This window comes from Mizuhopecten yessoensis, unplaced genomic scaffold (assembly GCF_002113885.1).
Source record: "Mizuhopecten yessoensis strain PY_sf001 unplaced genomic scaffold, ASM211388v2 scaffold4835, whole genome shotgun sequence".
In the NCBI taxonomy this organism is placed as follows: Eukaryota; Metazoa; Mollusca; class Bivalvia; order Pectinida; family Pectinidae; genus Mizuhopecten; species Mizuhopecten yessoensis.
The window spans coordinates 225915-245341 of record NW_018405745.1 but is presented as its reverse complement, the minus strand read 5'-3'; the positions used below and the strand labels follow the sequence as shown (position 1 = coordinate 245341).

At 38.5% G+C, this 19427-nt stretch overlaps 1 protein-coding gene across 4 annotated transcripts in view; it reads right to left on the bottom strand.

The window, feature by feature from the left end:
- Positions 1-457: 457 nt before the first annotated feature.
- LOC110449851 (neurogenic locus notch homolog protein 1-like) overlaps positions 458-19427 on the bottom strand; it is an 89131-nt gene continuing 70161 nt past the window's right edge. For 2 of the 4 annotated variants that reach the window (XM_021496978.1, XM_021496981.1), the window contains 21 exons: positions 18630-18743; positions 18200-18313; positions 17353-17592; positions 14481-14594; positions 13248-13443; positions 12750-12895; positions 12166-12396; positions 11332-11710; positions 10785-11140; positions 9997-10655; positions 9500-9695; positions 8919-9094; positions 8177-8730; positions 7460-7599; positions 6970-7207; positions 6740-6836; positions 6027-6357; positions 5672-5823; positions 5380-5527; positions 4953-5050; positions 458-4621 (listed from right to left, as the gene is read on the bottom strand). In XM_021496978.1, the coding sequence (XP_021352653.1) occupies positions 3404-4621; positions 4953-5050; positions 5380-5527; positions 5672-5823; positions 6027-6357; positions 6740-6836; positions 6970-7207; positions 7460-7599; positions 8177-8730; positions 8919-9094; positions 9500-9695; positions 9997-10655; positions 10785-11140; positions 11332-11710; positions 12166-12396; positions 12750-12895; positions 13248-13443; positions 14481-14594; positions 17353-17592; positions 18200-18313; positions 18630-18743 (5897 nt within the window). In that variant the 3' untranslated portion in view covers positions 458-3403. The remainder of the gene's footprint in view (positions 4622-4952; positions 5051-5379; positions 5528-5671; positions 5824-6026; positions 6358-6739; positions 6837-6969; positions 7208-7459; positions 7600-8176; positions 8731-8918; positions 9095-9499; positions 9696-9996; positions 10656-10784; positions 11141-11331; positions 11711-12165; positions 12397-12749; positions 12896-13247; positions 13444-14480; positions 14595-17352; positions 17593-18199; positions 18314-18629; positions 18744-19427) is intronic. The other 2 variants (XM_021496979.1, XM_021496980.1) reach the window with 2 other exon arrangements.

Below are 19427 nucleotides of genomic sequence, written 5' to 3'. Positions count from 1 at the left end.
CCCCAAACATGCTGTGCCTCCTGGAGTACTTACAGTGCGTACAAACAGGCACAACAAAGCACTATTCACCCTACCCACACACCAGGACAACATCCTGATCGGCAACAACCTGCAACTTCCACGTACAACTTCAAAAGCTCCAATTTTGAAATTAACCAACTTGTGTTTTGTTCAATATCAAGACATTGAAATTGCTATGATTTTTTGTTCCATTCGAAAATAAAAAAAATAAAAATTTCTGAAGGGGTTTTGATTTGAATACAGATTTGATCTTTGGATACACATCATCGTCCTATGTCTCTATAATCAATTCTCGGCCCGCTTCTTCAAACTGGTTTATTTCTCTTGCAGAAAACTATCAACAACTTCTGACATTGTGCTTTGAAATTTAGTTGGTCTGCAAACATACTTTTAAAATTCACTTTTTGAATCTACAACAACAAATTTATTTCAAAGGAAAATGAGATCCTAAATATTTGAGTCCAGATTCAACCTTATTTTAAAGAGAGTGATAACTTTCTAAGCCAGTGCATCATATTCTTAATGTCTTAATTGTATGAAATGGTACTTTTATAAATTAAAAAACATAATAGTCTTTGTAATATTTAATGTTACAATGTTTGAGTAAGGACAGACAGAAGTGTCCTCTACTAGGGGTTAAACAGCCGATACACTGCTTTCTTTGTTCATGGCACATAACTAAACACTAATAACACAAATCTGTGTTACAGTGACAAACACATAACTAGAATAGTTGTAACAAATACTTTTTCGTAATAAATCTCTCGATATTTGAAGAAATTCATCATTTCATCATTATAATACATATTTCATGCTAGTGAAAATATATAAAAACACATTTCATTTAAAACTTGCTATAAAGTCATAAGATAAAAAAGTATGTTTTTGTAGCCCATCCACACTCCAGCTCTATATGGACTGGGTATTGTAATAAACCATATCAAAATTAACGGTGGGCTTCAACTCATAAAAAGCATTTCAAAATAAATTGCAGAATTTTATTAAAATACAATATCAATGTAATTTGCTTTATGATAAAAAAATACATATAAAAATGTAGTTTTGCGGTGGTAACAAGTATAATGTCCACCATGTTGTGACCGCTGTCAAGGGTTACGACCTTTAGAAGTGTTGGTGTGAGGGAACGTTTGAGGACTTTTTCAGGGGTTCACTTCATTGCTATAAAACAAACATTAAAGCATTTCATTTTATATAACATGCACCAACTTGACCTTTGCAATATTTCTTTACTGATATTAGTATCTGTATGATGTTTGGGATAGGCGATTCCTTTACACAAGCCCTACACACACCCAGAAACGCCCACATGATAAATAGTGTTATCACAAACATGCCCCAATACAAAACGATTCAAACATTTCTCTTAACACTCATTCCTGTATGGTAATGACAATTTGATGAAAGAATAAGCCACATGAATATTTAACCTTTTGTTTGTCTATCGTATTTCTATAATATGATCAATATTGTTTACCGTTTCGATGTTTTCGAAGATAACTTAGGGTCTGGGACCTGGGCTGTGGAATATATAGCACCATATATTTACTTTCTGTAAACCAGGCCTTTTAAACAAATTTGCCTGCGTTGAATTCATTATCCCATTGTTTTAAAATGACATATCACAACATTTGCTCCATGTCAAATTCACCTTTTTGGTCACGAGTGAAAAGAAAACGGAGAAACATTTCTGTTTTTACAGTCATTAGTAGAGAGTTGGTCCTAGAGGTTTGGAATTGTATATCCGAGTTATTCGTGAAGTTTGTGAGGGTGCCTTTAAACTCTGGAATCAGATCAAACCACATAAAGGGTTGACCCCTTCCCATCATTAGTGTACCGTGGATTACCAGGATTGTAGAGAATTATCTTATCTTTATTTGTAGTCTAATTTATAGCACTTTAATGCACAAAGGTATAAAGATACTATACATAAACAATTAACTGCTCTGTGGGAGAAAATAGCAGTGACAGAGGACTGTTATATTAAAGCTATCATATTCCTGTTGAATCCTTCAGTAATTCAGCCAATTATTTGGTCTTAAAAATATAGAATTTTAATATCTGAAAACAGAATTTAACAAAAAACTGAAAAAACATCACCACACATGAGTACAATATAATCTAGTATTGTCTTGGACAACTCTGGTGAGTCTTTGGTTTGCCTTAGATTTGTTCACATTGCGACAAATAATGGTAAATGGGGATGAGATGACTTCTGGCTAAAAGTCAGAAAGACATTTCTGGACATTACTGTGTAGAAAACTTACAAAAATAACTATGTACAATAGATGTAATATTTTCGACTGAGATCACATGGCTATATTTACCTACAATTGCGGAATGAGTGCAGAAATCTGACTGGACATCAGCATGCACTTGTCATATCTATTTATAGACTACTTGCAATTATACACCCGATAGGATGCCCCCTAGTGGCCACCCTCTATAGTAACCCACCGGTGGGGATTTGGGAGGGTGAATGAGGGCATCAATCTCACTATTACAGATTCCAATATAATCAATTGTACAAACACTTTCAAAGTAAAAACACTGTCTTCTTAATTCCTTCTAAGAAAAAAAAATCCATCAAAATTGGAAACAAATTTCTGTAAAACAAACCTCAATATTTAAAGGTTCAACAACTTTGACAGTGTAGTAGTGGAAATGACAATCTAAACCATTTGAATAAAAAAAAGTGGTACACTGACATATGTTTAAAATGCTGACAATATATATTACACCTCTGTATGGCAGTCACTGCTGCCTCAACACATGTCTACATAGAGGATTGTGATAATGACGATGAATGGTCCCATTTAGTCCTGCCAATCCCAGTGGGGAGACGCAGGTCATTCTGTAACTCCCAGTTATACATCCCAGGGTAGGGGAGACACATAATTAAAAATGTTCTGACTCCTTATGAAGGACAGACAAACAAGTTTAAATGCAAGAGATCCACAGGATCGGAGGTTTGGACTGCTAGCACACTGAACACTATTTAACATCTCTGAGCATGCTTGCGGTTCCAAACTGTACATCTTTTAAGATGGCAGTACACTTGGTTCAATACACACTGCCCTATAACCCAGTAGGGCTACTGGTTCCACCTAGGATGTGCTTGTCCTAAACCACTAGTTTTCCCTTGTCCTCTAGTACGGAGAGCACACATCCTATGATTAGTTTTCCCCACATCTTACCACACACAGATAATAGTATTTGGGAAAAGTCACCACTGTCTCAACATTTGCTGAGTACTGTTGTATTGACCATAGGTCAGTGTAAATATTTGGTTTCATAACTACACCATCAGCGGTCACTATTACACCTTTAGGAGACACGAGCACTACAACATATGGCCACACACTTAGATATACACTGGTTTGTTGCTCCGGTTCTGTAGAGGTTGGTCAGGGCTTGAAATACCTTCTGACCAGTCTGAGATGGAGTGCGGAGAAGAACTTGACCACTGGCCTGGAGAGTCTGGTGAAGGGGTTAGGTAGTGATGATCTGTGAGTGGCGCATGGATGATTTGGGGTGGGGACTCCATGCTGTGTTGGGAGGGGGGTGTGGGATATTGGTCAAGGTACTTTGTTTGGTGATGCTGACCAGACGACTGCCCATAACTGTCTGTGTATAGTGCTGTCACTGGAATGTTCTCAACCACATTTGTATTTTGATATGAGAATTGTTCATTTTGCCTACTCAGTGGGCTGTCATGAGCACGCTCCTGCCGAGCTCGTTGCTGCATTGCCTGTATGTGTGTTGGGGATGTTGGGTAGGTTTTCTTCATGGGTGATATCTTGTCATGGGCAGGGCTTCCATTTGACTGCATACTGTTTGGAGGCGTCGGAATGGAGACGGGTATACTATGTGGTGATGTGGCCTGTGGCAGTGTATGAGGATTGTGAGGTGGTGTTGGAAGTGGCCCCACATTGGGGTTGTGAGGTGGTGTGGGCAGGGGCCCCCCATGGGGGTTTTGCATGTGGCCCTGGTGCCACAACACCTCTGATTGTTCCATTGCCTGGTCAAACTGGCCACTCCCTAACATATTTGGGTCATGCATTACCCCCTGGGGCAGGGGAAGGCTGTATTTACCGTACATACTGTCATAGGATGGTGGTGTCCGCTCATACACCTGTGGTGACTCAATAGGGTTTCCGGGGGACACTGTGCCTACTGAAGACCCTTCACTATTGCGAGGCACACGATTACTGTTAGCACTTTTTGCTGGTTTCTTTTTGGGCCGACTTTTCTTTGTATGTCCATTGGAAACTCCATTAGGAGATATAGGATGGCCCGGACTGCTATTTTTATTTTTCCGTGACTTTGGTTTTGAGTGTTTCTGTGGCATATAATGAAGATGATTTGGTGATGTTGGCATACCATGCATTGACACATTTGGACTGTTTACAGGGTATTCGTCCAGAAGCTGTAGAATATCCTGATGGAGACGCTCACGAGCTATGTCTTTTGGAAGTCTGTCCATATGATCTGTTATATCACGATTTGCGAAATGATCCAAAAGAATCTTGGCTGTTTCAAAACTTCCTTCCTTTGCTGCTAAGAACAGTGGAGTTTCATCCTGGAAAAAACCCAAAATAAAAGCATTAACAAATTAGTTGATTAACAAGAATTCATCCAAATTTGATGAATGTGGCCATGTATTGAGCGATGGGCTTAGGTTGTAAGCATTCCAGGAAAATCTGATAATGCCTGTCTGGAAATAAATCTGTAACTCAAGGATGCCGACTACAAACAATGTTATCCTCATATGTTTTCTGCATGACACAAAAAATGTATCTTACAAATAATAATACAGAATATAAATTCCACCAAAAACAGAAAAATGTTTAAGTGAGGTATTGCCATAAGGTTGTTTTGGTAGAAGTGATTTGATTGGATTGTTGATGTACCTTGGCGTTCTGAGCGTCGCGGTTGGCGCCGTGTTGTAACAACACTTGTGCAGCGTTGGCGTTGTTGACTGCTGCGGCCCAGTGTAACGCTGTCTTACCTAAAAATAGAAACAGAATACATTGAGTGCACATTGTTAAGATGACTCTGTAGTTACATACAAAAACTATGTTACTACATAAGTAAGTAATAAGTCTGCAGGATTATAGAACGTAGCTGGTTGACTTCGGAGCTTCATACAAAAGCTATGTAACTCCAAAGTGACATAGATAAGCTGTGTGAATTTGATAATGCATGTAATTCAAGACTACATAGATATAAGCTGTGAAATGATCAAAGTCCATGTAAATATAAAATCACTTATGAAGGTTTTCTACTTGATGGTTTTAATTGTTAAAGAAAAATGAAAAATAACAACAGAACACTTACCATATTCATCTGAGGCATTAATATCAGCCTCAGCGTTAATGAGTTCCTCTACCATGCCCTCGGTTGCAAGACGTACAGCCAAGATCATGGGCGTTGTGCCATCATTCATCTTAGCATTGAGGTGGGTGGAGCGGTTACGTAATAAAATCTACAATAGAGATGCAATAGAGAAATGTTATTCGCTGATCTAAATATACCAAAAAAACCCACAACAATTTAATTGTTTTGGGTATTGTTTTTCAGGTATCTCTGTCAATTTCTTATTTACAGAGTGGAAAATAGCAGCACATACCTGGAAAACACCCTGAGCATCAGCAGCGACAGCAGCATGAAGAGGGCGTCGTCCCGTGCTATCTTCTGAGTTTGGGTCAGCTCCAGCGTCTAATAAAACTTTTGCAGCATCTGCCCTTGCATACCTAGCTGCTAAATGCAATGACGTCTCTCCTGCAAAGGATAAAAGACAGGAAATAATAATCATTGCTCTATAAACCCACAACAAGTCTCCATTAATATAAAATTGTCTCTTACTAGCTCTCTACTTGCCCTACAGTTTACACTTATGAATTAGATGGTTTGCATAATATCAAAAGGCATTAGACATATTTCATTTAAATAACCCTTCCCCGATTCCTTTGCTGTAGCCTCACCTGTGCGGTCAGTCTGGGCATTGATTGCAGCACCTTGCATAAGTAACCCTGTGATAATATCAACGGAGCGATCCTCGGAATCGCCACTCTCTCCAGATCCTGATCCACTCGAGTCATCATCCACACCTGAGTCCAGACCCCCGCCACGAAACGATGCTAGCATGAGTGGGGTGAAGCCGTCAGGACCTCGCACGTCCACATCCTTAACTCCACTATGGTCCTCTGGAGGGGTCAAGGCCATATCATTGGGGATGTTAGCGGCTGTCAAGTGTTGCTGGGTCCAGGGACGCATGTCTGAGGCTCGGTCATACTCCGAATCTTCCTGCTCAAGCTGAAAACCCATTACATACTGTACAACGCAAGCCAACCTATTGCTACAAATTAGTGTAACATAAGCCAGGATTTATTACGACAATATCCTCTGTGAAGTTGTAGAACAAAACAACAGGCTTCCAACAGTATCAAACCTCCAAACAAATCTACTTTCTGTATAAACAGCTATTAGCATAAAACGCGTCACAAAATACATTATATAATATAGAAGACATTAAATTACATATGATTACAAAAAAAAAAAGAAACCAGTTATAAATTCATTAGTTACATAGTTCTAAATAGTTCTGACTGTAATTTTATGGAGATATAAAGCATATTATTGTGTTTTGCATCAAATCTACACTGTCCCAAACAGGGAATGTTGAATCTGTACTTACCTTGACCCGTTTGGTCTTGGGCGACTGGTCATCTGTGTCCCAAGGGGGTGAGGTACAGCCATGGTGGTCAAGTCCATCGCATAGTCCCTTCATATTCCTGTTAATATAGTGTATATCTTATCACATCTGACAACCTAAATCATACATTTACCAGCAAAGTATATTTTCTAACAATTCTCAGCTCTTATAAATAAATTCAGTTGTTTTGAAAAGAAGGCTAAGTTACTCACTTTCCCTCCTCCCCATCAGGAACTCTGCGTTTGGAGGAGTTGGTTGTGTCCTTTTGGGTACTGCTAGCGGTTGTGAAGAATCCTTCTGGGAACCAAGTGTTACCAGAGGCTCTCTTTCTGGACAGCACGACGACGATGATAAAGGTAAGGATAAGCAATGCACAAACTGCAGCAACGACAGGTGCAATAATGCTGCTTTCAACGGGTGTCTGTGTTGTAGGGCGGATTTGATCAAGAACTGCAACACACAATGTTATAGTTTTGAATGGCTACCCCTTTTGGTGAGTTTATGCATTACTAAATGTTTTAAACCTTACTGATGCCTGGGGCTGGTTAGCTACCTGACATTTTACTTCAGAGACACCTACTCACTGTGTAAATTATTCATGAGTACATATAATCACTTGTTCTGTTGCCTCCATGACAACTATGAAAGTAGCTATACAGCAAAAGTTTCATGTTACGAAATAAGAGATTGAGTGTCACTTACCTTGTACCTGTCGGATGGGTACAAGTGGGGTCCAGCCATTTTGTATGGAGGCTACGAGCACCTCTGCTGCAGTATCCACAGAACTGAGACAGTTCTTGGCCAGACACAGACTGCGATCCAGCTCTAAGTGTACTTCACTCCTGTAAAACAAGCCTTAAATTAGATCACTCTTAACACAATAAAGTATGACGAGAAATCAATATTCCCCGTTTCCAGACAAACTTTGGTATACAAAATGGACATAAGCTCTATACAAGTGGGGCACAAAACCTTTTATTTCAGAATGCGACACTCTGCCATCTCACGAGGAAAAATATTGGCAATTGTAGGTGGTTTAAATACATGTTCCGGACAGTGTCAAACAGAAGGACAGAAGGATTGCAAACATGTACTGGTTCCCTCTCGTAAAACTGATGTGAGATCATTATCATCACCAAGACCATTATCAAATCAAACATGCCTCAATTAGACAAAGATCACTCTAAATAAGCATAATTAAGACCCTGATCACATCAACAAGCCTCCACCACTTAGATATTGAACACAGGTATTCACCATTAAAATATTACCATTCAGTAAGGATAAACCTATAGACGTCACACATCCTGTATCAGGTAGGACAGAGGAAATGTAAGAATCTATCGTTAGAAATAAATTTCTTTGCATATCAACATTATATATGGTGTTTGGAGGTTGACATTTCAATGTATGACCTACCCAATATATTCATCATCAGGAACGGACCGCAGTGAACGCATCAATGCATATCTCTTTGCTCGAGAGAATGTACTGTCTGGTTTAGGTTTCCATGGATACACCATTTTCTCTCCAGTTTCTGACAACTTTATTTTGACAATTATCTGGAGAAGCTGTCCCAGAATTCTCAAGAATTTTGATGAGTTTTGAAGAAATTCTTCAGGCGTCTTCATGACAATGAGTACCATTGTTCCTGGAAGGATTTTTGGTTTCTTACTGCAGTCTCCGCCATCCCAGTTGCAGGCTGTAGTGTTACAGCCGGCATCACAATGTCCGTTCTTGTAGTGTTTTTCACAGTACAGATTGTAGCTGGGGTTGCAGGGCTCCTTCACCTTGCAGTCCCCACCATCAAACAGACAGTCTGGATTGTTACAACCCTGGTCACACTGGGAGTTATTGTAAACATTGTAGCAGGCCACACCATTGCGTGGCTGTGAACACCTTTGCCACAACTTCAGGAAACCTAACGAACAGTCACCACCGTCAAATTCGCAGTCCACAATAGCACACTCTTTCTGCAAAAGTCAATTAGGTTTAAGTTAAGGCTTTACAAAGTAATGCAGGACAAGAATAATTAAACTGAGTGGAAAAGTTAATTTTCAAGAATTAATTGCAACTAAGCGAAAAAATATATTTATTTTTCTTTCAAAATTTTAATAATGTGCAAATAAAAGGAATGGCGGAGCAAATCTTTGATACATACATCACATATTCCATCACCAGCTTTATCAGCACATTCTGCCATTGGACAGGAGGAAGAGCCCCCATTGGGTGTGGGCGTGGTAATGGGGCTGGTCCCAATGCCTCCAGGGGATGAAGGGTCGTAAACATGACAATTGACTCCAGTGTAGCGGACAGGACAGTCACACTCGTAGCGACCTGTCAAATACATCATAAACATTACATACCAATTTAAGAATATATCATTTTTTTTTTTCAAGTAACGAAGCATACATATCTGATAACTATATGGGTACCTCATAGTGAAAGTGCTCTTTTGCTGGTGCTAGGACACTTGTCGAACATAAATGTAGCGTCCGTTGTAACCATTAGGGTGCACTAGCAACCATAATTAGGCAATACCTTTTTTCTGCATTTCCCCCCCATTTTTTAGTGAAAACCATTAACACTTTTTGTTGAGGGAACTATGGTCTTGGAATGTTGTATCAGGATTAAATGTAGCAGGTAGCACTGCAACACTGAAGTTTCCTTAATAAATGACACTAATCACCAGAAGTCTACACCAGTCTATAAAAAAAACCCATTAATCTAAGTACCACCCACCTGGTCTATCCAGACAGGTTCCTCGCTGACACGGTGATGACACACACTCATCAACCTCATCAATCTCGCAGCGGTCGCCAGTCACTCCTTGTTCACACATGCAGTCAAAACCATGAATACCAGGTATACAAATACCATTGTTTTGACAAGGAGAGCTTGTACAGGCACTCAGCTCACATACGTCTCCAAAGTAGCCCTATCAAGCAGAGACAAGATATCAGCTTCAACCAAATCTCAATGCACATTGAACGTTTGTTTGTTTTGTTCTTATTCATCAATATACATTGCCATTGACAGGCAGCTCTTACATGAAAATATTTTAAAACAGATTTTGCATAATTGAATAAAAAGGAAAAGTTGAACGTATCACATCTTTTAGAATTCACAACTTTATATACCCAGTATATTTATAATACCATTAAATTCGGAATATAATGAGAAGGTTTAAGATATATATATCGAAAGATTAATTAATGTATGTGAAAAATATAACCTACCCCAGTACATGCACATTGGTAGCTATGCTGTGCCTTTGTGCAGGTTCCTCCATTCTGACAGGGATTGGGCATGCAGAAGTTCATTGGCTGGGCGCAGTGTCGCCCAGTGTAGTCTGGCTTACAGTCGCAGCGGTAGTCGTTGTTTAGCTGGACACAGCTGAAGGTTCCAACAGGGTCACAAGGCATTAGTTTGTGACATTCGTCCACATCACCTTCACAATGCTCACCAACAAATCCTTGGGGACATATGCATTCAAAGCCACTGACCTTGTCCACACAGGTTCCATTGTGATGGCATGCTCCCGTGTAACAGTCCTCCTCGTTATACTGACACAGCAAGCCCCGGGTGCCGCGTGGACAAGAGCACTGGAAGTCTGCAATCAGATCGTGACATGAACCACCATTGGCACACGGATTGCTGGCACAGTCGTTTATATTCGCCTCACAGTTAGCACCCATAAAGCCATTTGGACAGGTGCATTCGTAGTTCCCCACATGGTCATGGCATGATCCACCATTTTGACAGAGCGCCGATGAACATTCGTCGATATCATCTTCACAGTAGCTGCCTTCATAACCTGGGCTACATTTACACCTGTGGCTATTATTTACGTTGACACAGATACCTCCATTTTCGCAAAGATCTGTTACAGGGACACCTGAAACATGAAAATATTTAAGCACCTTAATTGATTAAACAAAATCAACTCATATCCTAGAATTCTAATTTAGTCACAGCATAATATGCAAGTTCCAAGTACAGAAACATGTGTGTAACTTGTACTGACCTTTTATGCTGGCTGCAGCGCGACAAGTGACGGCACTGATATCACACCTTGCTCCATTCCAGCCTGGCGAACATAAACACTTGTACAAGTGTGCCTCCTGTGAACAGGTGGCGCCATTCCTACATGGGTTGTCAGTGCACCAGTCAACAAAAGCCTCACAACGAGGTCCTGTCATGCCATAGGGGCAGTAGCACTTGAAGGCAGAGCCCTGGTTATCACAGGTACCACCGTCCATACAGGGGTTGGAATCGCAAGGGTTGATGCGATGTTGACAGTTGGAGCCAGTGTAACCTGGTTCACACATACACTTGTAGTCATTGATGCCATCAATGCAGTGACCGCCATGTAGACAGGAGCTAAAAATACAATCATACGTCATATTTCAAGGAGTTGTAAGAGGACAGAATAGGCACAATTCTTGATAATCTACGGCCTGCACATACTTTAGTAATTTGGCTTTATTTGCTTATCAAACATGAAATTTTGAGTTATATAAAAGAATGAGGAGCGGTAGTCGTTGTAGAATACTTTTAAATATGAGACCTACCTGGATGTACAGTCATCGTCATTGTTCTGACAGTGGACACCACTAAATCCTGCACGACAGGAGCAGACGTAGGAGTCAACATAATCTGTGCAAACGGCCTGGTTTTGACAAGGGTTGGAATTACACTCATTGATCTCTATCTCACAATTGGTGCCGGTATAGCCCTTACGACACACACAAGTGTATTCGTTAGTCTTGTCAAAGCATGTGCCACCATTCATACATGGGTCCGGGAAGCAATCATCGTGGTCGAGCTCGCAGTACTTCCCCTCAAAACCCACACGACAAGTACAGTTGAAGGAACCCACGGTATTGGTACAGTAACCATTAGTACAAGGCGAGTGTTCGCACTCATTAACATCCTGGTGGCAGTAGCGACCTGGGGACAGAATAAATATCAGTGAGATGGTGACATCACTCATTCAATCGTTTATAAATAAAGTAGATCTCATTGATTCTGAAACAATGCTGTAGCTGACATTCCATAAGACTTCAGTGGGTCATACTAGTATAAGTCCTTTTTGTAAGATCTAAAGCAATCAATGTTTTGGAATGCAATGGATACATCATCTCCAGAGATGATACAAAGCAGAAACAGTATCCTTGAAATCGTATTTCATGTTGTTTTTTTTTACTAATTGTGCATGTATATTCTAAGTTTTACTATATATGCCTTTTTAGAAAAATTGATTTGTCAAGTACTCAGCAGGATAAAGTGCTATATAAATGGGTATTTTTATCATTAATATGATTTTTTTTCCAAGGCAGTCATGCTTATATCTTTCAATAGACAGTCTTGTTGGACTGAATGTGTAAGAATAACTAAAAGCTTACCTGTGTAGCCGGGTTGACAGCTACATGAGAAGTCGTTGTAGTCATAGTCGTTGGTACACGTGGCATGATTGGTACAGGGGTTGGAGCTGCAGGGATCCATTTTCTTGTCACAGTTGGTGCCAGTCCAGGGTACCTGACAGTGACATTGATAGCTGTTGGCCAGGTCAATACAGCTACCGTGAACACATGGGTTACTGCGACACTCATCAATGTTTATCTCACAGTTGATACCTGTTAAACAGAAAAGTGATCACGTCTAAGCTCTGCATACATATAAGCTTCATAAGGACTGTTAATATTTGAAATTAATCTGTTTGTTATTGTCAATCCATATTTTCTTCAAAACTGACTTTTTTAAAATGATTTATTATTTAGAATAGAGATTGAAATTCCAGATGAGATTAAGAAATCCTTTCTCTTAAAGATATCATTCCGAAGTTAATTAAATAATTAAAAAACCAAAACTTTGTAAGCATACTTTATAAGCATACATCATAGTTAACAAATGCATTTCTATGTAACAGCCTTCTTCATAAGACTCAGGCTGTTGTAATTTCTCAAATGCAGAGATGCGTGGTGCGTACCTGTGTAACCGGCCAGGCATTGACAGGTGTAGCCGCCAAGGAGTTTCAAACATGTACCACGATGCTGACATGGATTGGACTGGCAGTAATTCTTCTGCGACTCACATCGAGCTCCCTCATACCCATCAGGACACAAACAGTCAAACCTAAAAGAGAAAGAGTAAGACACCTTCAGAAAGTTGTCTCCCTTTATACCATCAGGGTTTCCTGCTTCTAATTTAAAAATTGTCACTTTTTCTTTCTATGTTATTTTACCCAGATAATATAAGCATGAAAATGGCTTAAAACCTTTAAACATGTCCAGGATTATGTTTGTTAGGGTTTCATGTTCTTTCTTAGGTCACATGATTTTGTTAGGGTTTCATGTTGTTTCTAAGGTCACATGATTTTGTTGGGGTTTCATGTTGTTTCTAAGGTCACATGATTTTGTTAGGGTTTCATGTTCTTTCTTAGGTCACATGATTTTGTTGGGGTTTCATGCTTTTTATTATTATTTACCTGTTGACACCATCCTTGCATCGACCGCCATGGAGACAGGGGTTACTGTTGCACTCGTCTATATTTGACAAACACTGCTCATCGTAGTAACCTGCTGGGCAGTTACAGTGAAATCCGTTTATACCATCCACACACCTGCCCGAGTTGTGACATGGGTTGGAGGCACACTCGTCAATGTTAATCTCACAGTTCTTCCCTGTACAAGTAGAAATCAGATAGATTTGAATTCAGCAGACAAAATGCAACCAAGGTCCTGGGGGTACAGAATCTTGTATCAAATATCACCCCAAATATAAAAGACAGTTTTACACTGATCTTCTTAACCACTGGATTATTGCTTATGTGACAAATTCATGATTCTATTAAATCAGGCATATGTCAACACTATGAGGCTAGGTATAAATCAAGAAATGAATACAGAAAATTCCTAACAAGGTGGGGAGGATGGCATGCCTTATCCCAAAGGGAGGAACAAAGTGAAATATAAACAAAGGCTTTGTCGTTATGGTAATGAATATGTATGTCTATTCGTCTAAGTGTACTTATCTATAGCTAAGCTAACAATTAACTTGAATAAAGGCACTGCTAGAAAAAGGTGAACAATTAGCTTCAAAGTGAACTTGAATATTTTATCCTGAAACTATTGTGTTAAGATTTAATTAAACCACCAATGAAGGTGGAGGTATATGAGGGTATGTTAATAAATATCTTTAAAAAAATGTTTAGCAGTGTTCATGTTGAATTCAAGCATGTATATAATCCTATGGGTATTGTAATGTAATGAATTGTTATGTAATGTAAGGTTAGTCTCTTGTCTTAATGTAATTGTTCACATGAAAATCAATAAAAAAATGAAATATCAAAAAAATTATGATTCTATTTCTCATTACCATCTTTAAGCTAAATATTCAAATATAAATTTTCCTGAACATTTTCCAATTCTATTACAACATCTGTACATTTCTGATAAATAGATCCACACTTACTTATATATCAAGCGACAAATCACCAAATTACAAATCACAGGAATTAAGTAGAACAAGTGCTATCAGTTATCCTGCTGTCTCTATCACCAAACAGGTGTAATAACTACAGGTATTATAAGTTATTCCAAATCCTCCCTCCTCCTCTTCCCTAATTGAACTCAAATCTCAGACATGTCTGTCTTGTACCTGATGCCCTTTGCAGTGACACCTGAAGCACCTGATGTTTTTATAAAGGAGGGATTTTTACCTGTATAGCCTGGTTCACAGGTACAGGAGTAGGAGTGGATGCCATCCTGGCAGATTCCGTCGTTTAAACAGGGGTTGTTAGCACATTCATTGTGATTCTTCTCACAGTTCAGACCTGGAAACAGATAACGTGTGAAAAGCCATCAACAAATTATCTTATAATTACATCACTTTGTTTTAAGGAACATTAACGTTTGCTGGGAAAACAATTTTTCTTTCATTTCGATATTATTTTATCAAATAAAAGTAGCATTAAGCTAAGGAGTAAACTTAAGTGTTATGTCTTTGTTGGGGACGTAGAGATTTAGAAAATATACAATCATAAACATGCAATTTCAGTTCACAAAGAAAATCTTGTGTTTTAAATTTTAAATAACACATAACTTTCAAATCTAATCTTTACCTAATCATAAGCATTGAAAAGTTCCTTAAATCACCTTATTAATCAGGATTTGGATAGGCTAAATGTCTGCAGTTAAAATGGTATGGTAAAATGGAATCACTGGTCTAAATATGTAATCTAGAATGGCTTTGTTACTGTGTGACAGCCAAATGCTATTATCCCCCCTTTGAGCATGATCGGGGATATACATAGATGAAATGCAGCACTAATCCTCTCAAGTTATTAAAAGTTTCTAACATTTGATTCCCTGTAAAAAAACATTACAAGCATTGAGATTACTGAACATTTCTCTAAAAATCTTCATTTTTTTTATATGAAAATCCTGTGTATTATTTAAGAAATTTTAGAATTGAATTTGAATTACCAGTAAACTAATGGTTAAAAAAAAGTAGAGAATATGATTTTTTTTGATAATCTACATACACTGTTAAATGAGTCATTTATTACAAAAAACATTCCACATCTTTAACGAGAGATGAAAAGAGATCTGAGATAAATCAGTCCCCGATCTCAAGCCTTTCACTGATCATCCCACCTTGATGAATCATCCTCTATTGTCATACCAATGTTATTGGCAATTTCTTGTCAATATTTTCTGTTAATTAGTGTTCCATTTGATGATTTTATGTAAACAGTCAGATAATATCTATTAAAAATATACAGGCTATGTACTCATCTTCCACTCTCTACCAAAGAAGCAACGTTCATCTTTATTTAGGTAATAAACAGTCTTGGTCGTGGGAAAGCTCTGCATGTGCCTCTTTCTCTCGATTTTTCACATCAAATCAAAATCCGAAATATTAAAGTCCACTTTATACGACTAATCTTGGTATCAGGTTTGACTCTGAGAGTTTTAACAACCAAACAAAGGCTACAATCAGGATAATATTACTTTTTTCAATCTTTTAAATTTTAATCCCTGAGGCAAGTTAGTGAGTTGTAGCGTTGTGACAATGGGTTCTACCTACCAATAGGTAGAATTATAGGCGGGGATTAGGGCAATTTGTCGTGTTATCTCACTCGTCAATGGTGACTCACCTTGTACCACCTACCTGGGACGACCCAGTTCTACCTCAGTCATGCTCCATCGAGCACATATCTGATTAAGGTACGGGGACATTTAAGTATGAGGGTTCAGTACCGGTTACCTTACTGTGACACAATTTCACATCTACTTCATAAATTACTTTCTTTCTAACCCCAGGTAATCAAGTATTTACAATCAATGCAAGTGCAGCACATCTAAACATGGACAAAACCACCACATTTTCTGTTAGCGTTATATTTTACTGTTAGTAAAAGGGTATACTATGTATGATGAGACACAGAACAGCAACAACACTTAAATCACACGTTTTGGAGAAAATATAGAAAAAATAGTGTTCTTGATAAAACATATACAGGAGATGACAAATTAATGCCTGTTTTTTATTTATGTTAGGTTAACTGTTAACCCCTCCAGTGTACGTATCATACAGCTACTGTCTATCCTTAGACAACCTTTAAACCTTCTCACTGATAATCTAACTCTGATAATGACCTTGACCTCAATTAATCATCAAATCATTGTCATAGAATATAAAATAACTTATAAAAATATTGGACTACGGTGCTTTCTTTGTTTTATACTTGTTTTACACTGCCTGGAGACAGAGAGAAGGATGACCAGACTAACAGTCCTACCGACGCCACAACAGACACTATCTACAGCAACCAAAAACCCTTACCCCTTCATCTGCCATTTTAAAATAAATCTACTTTTTTTAATGCTGTAATTATATCTGATTTTCATTTTGACAAATTGACTTCAAAGTACATTGGGTCATAAATATGTCTCATTTTGGACTGTATAACAATTACTTTGTAAACATCTGCAATGAAATGAAATTGGGGGTGGCAATAGTGTTCAAGGATGACTCAAATGATTTTATAATCGAGTAAGATAAGACTGAATAAGTGCATGATTTACAAACCGGTGGTATAAAAGGTAGGCTATATCTGTATCTGCTGCTATCTACGAGCTTAGTACAACAGTCTCATCGTTGGTTAGATCACCCCAGCCATAAACACAGATAAATTACATTCATGCATGAATAAAACATGATTTTTGTGCCTATGTAACATGTGTTTATCCATCCATGAATCTTTGGGTGGGAACCTTACACTACAGCGGATTTCTCATCTTTTAATTACCAATACCTGTGTGAAGGTATGATATAGGTACTCACAAGGTCGCAGAGGACACCGATTAACTCTTAACGACAGGTGTTACTATTGTTAATTTCTAAGATAAAATGTAAGCATTATCCTATGCAACTTCAAACGAATTCCAAATGATTTTGTCATCACCATAATGAGACTTGCTGTGTGTACTGTTTGTGACATTTTGCCATTGTGAAGATGACTTTCTCCTCTCCTGAAGACCGACATACAAAGTAATAAATATGCGTTGTTAGCATGGCATGTTTACCTGAGGTTCCAAGTGGACACTGGCAATCGTAACCGCCACCATCTCGGAGTTGGACACATGTTCCACCATATTGACATGGGGATGCCTCACACTCATCAATGTCCATATCACAGTGCTTGCCTGTGTATCCACGGTAACAGTCACACCGGTAGTTGCCTTGGAGATCCACACAGTTACCGTAGTGACAATTGATGCCAGCACACTCATCAATATCATGTTCACATCGGTCCCCAGTGAATCCTGACAAACACAAGGTTGAAAGGTCAAATTATCATAACTTAAAACATCACTGTTAACTTCTTAACTTGTAGTAAAGTATGGAAACAAGTCAAAAATCTTATAAAATGGTTTGCATTCTATTTACTTAGGAAATATTTGGAGTATGAAAGGTTTTGGGTATAGAATACAAGAGTTTTGTTGAACAGGCAATGAGGTAGCATCACATACATCAGTATACAGTTGTCAATCGGTAAAGCAATCAAGTATCATCAGACAGTGGTAGAAATCATACATAGCATTCACATGTTAAAATCAAACAATCTTTGAGTTATCTAGAACAGTAAAAGACAAAACACATCAATATTAAACAATCGTTGAACAATTGGCAGAAAATGTGGGATTGTTTGGTAGCACTATATGATTATATAAAGGGCTAGATATACATTGACTGAAAAGGGATTCATAAAAATAACATTTCCACATGTACAGGATACTGTTTTGCATATTGCTTGAATGGTCCATACAACTAGAGAGGAGACTGTTTTAGTGGAGGAACCACTAGTAAACACTTTAACCATTTTAAGAGGGAGACAGGAAGAGGGGAGGGGAACACAGTGTGGGTGGTTACCATGCAAACAGTTGCAGATATATCCGTCAATGGTGTCATTACAAATAGCGCCGTTTACACAAGGGTTACTCAGGCATTCGTCAATGTTGAGGCTGCAGGTAGTGCCGGTAAAACCTGGGTACAGAAGGACAGGCAAGATTGTATCTCTGTATGTAGCCATCATTACACCATGGTAACATACAAATCATCAGGCCAAGTACCTGAGGTACTCATCCGTGTTATACTAGCATACAACTCTCAAATCATATATTTACATAAAAATATGTAACATTTATGCATAAAGACAAGTATTGAACAGATCTTGAAAAAAAACATTGTTTCAAATATCATTATCCTTCATGATAAAATGAAGTTAACATTTTTTTTGGAGTTGACAGGTGTCAGATGGGCTATCCGATGGCTTAGATGTGAAGAACCAATCCAAACCTACCTGCTGGACAGAAACAACGGAACTTGTTGATCTGGTCCTCACAAGTACCACCGTTACGACATGGGTCTGTGGCGCATTCGTCAATCTCCACCTCACACATGGAGCCAGCATACCCTGTTACAAGTATAACCACATCCTCCATATCACATATATATATATCAAAACCTAGACATAGCTCAGTGTAAATCTTCATATAAAATAATAACAAACTAGTATACTAATTCAAATGGTTTTATATGACCATTATCTAAGGAAAACAGTTCCTTAAACTTTTTTGTAGCTTGAAATGAACATAAAGACCAGAACATTTTCAGCATTTTCTTGCACACCAAATTGAAATTGGTGTAATATTGGACAATCCTGATACATAATATTTAGTTTATCATGTAATTTCTACAGTTGTGATAAATCTAAGGAGTTTGATTGGTTTAGACCCCACATTTAACCCACCCATAACCCCCTACACAAATATAGTTACAAAGGTCTGTACTAACCCCCCTACACAGATATAGTTGCAATGGTCTGTACTAACCCCCCCACACAGATATAGTTACAAAGGCCTGTACTAACCCCCCTTCACAGATATAGTTACAAAGGTCTGTACTAACCCACCTACACAGATATAGTTACAAAGGTCTGTATTAACCCCACTACACAGATATAGTTACAAAAGGTCTGTACTAACCCCCCTACACAGATATAGTTACAAAGGTCTGTACTACCCCCCACCCCCCACCCCCCTACACAGATACAGTTACAAAGGTCTGTACTAACCCCCCTACACAGATATAGTTACAA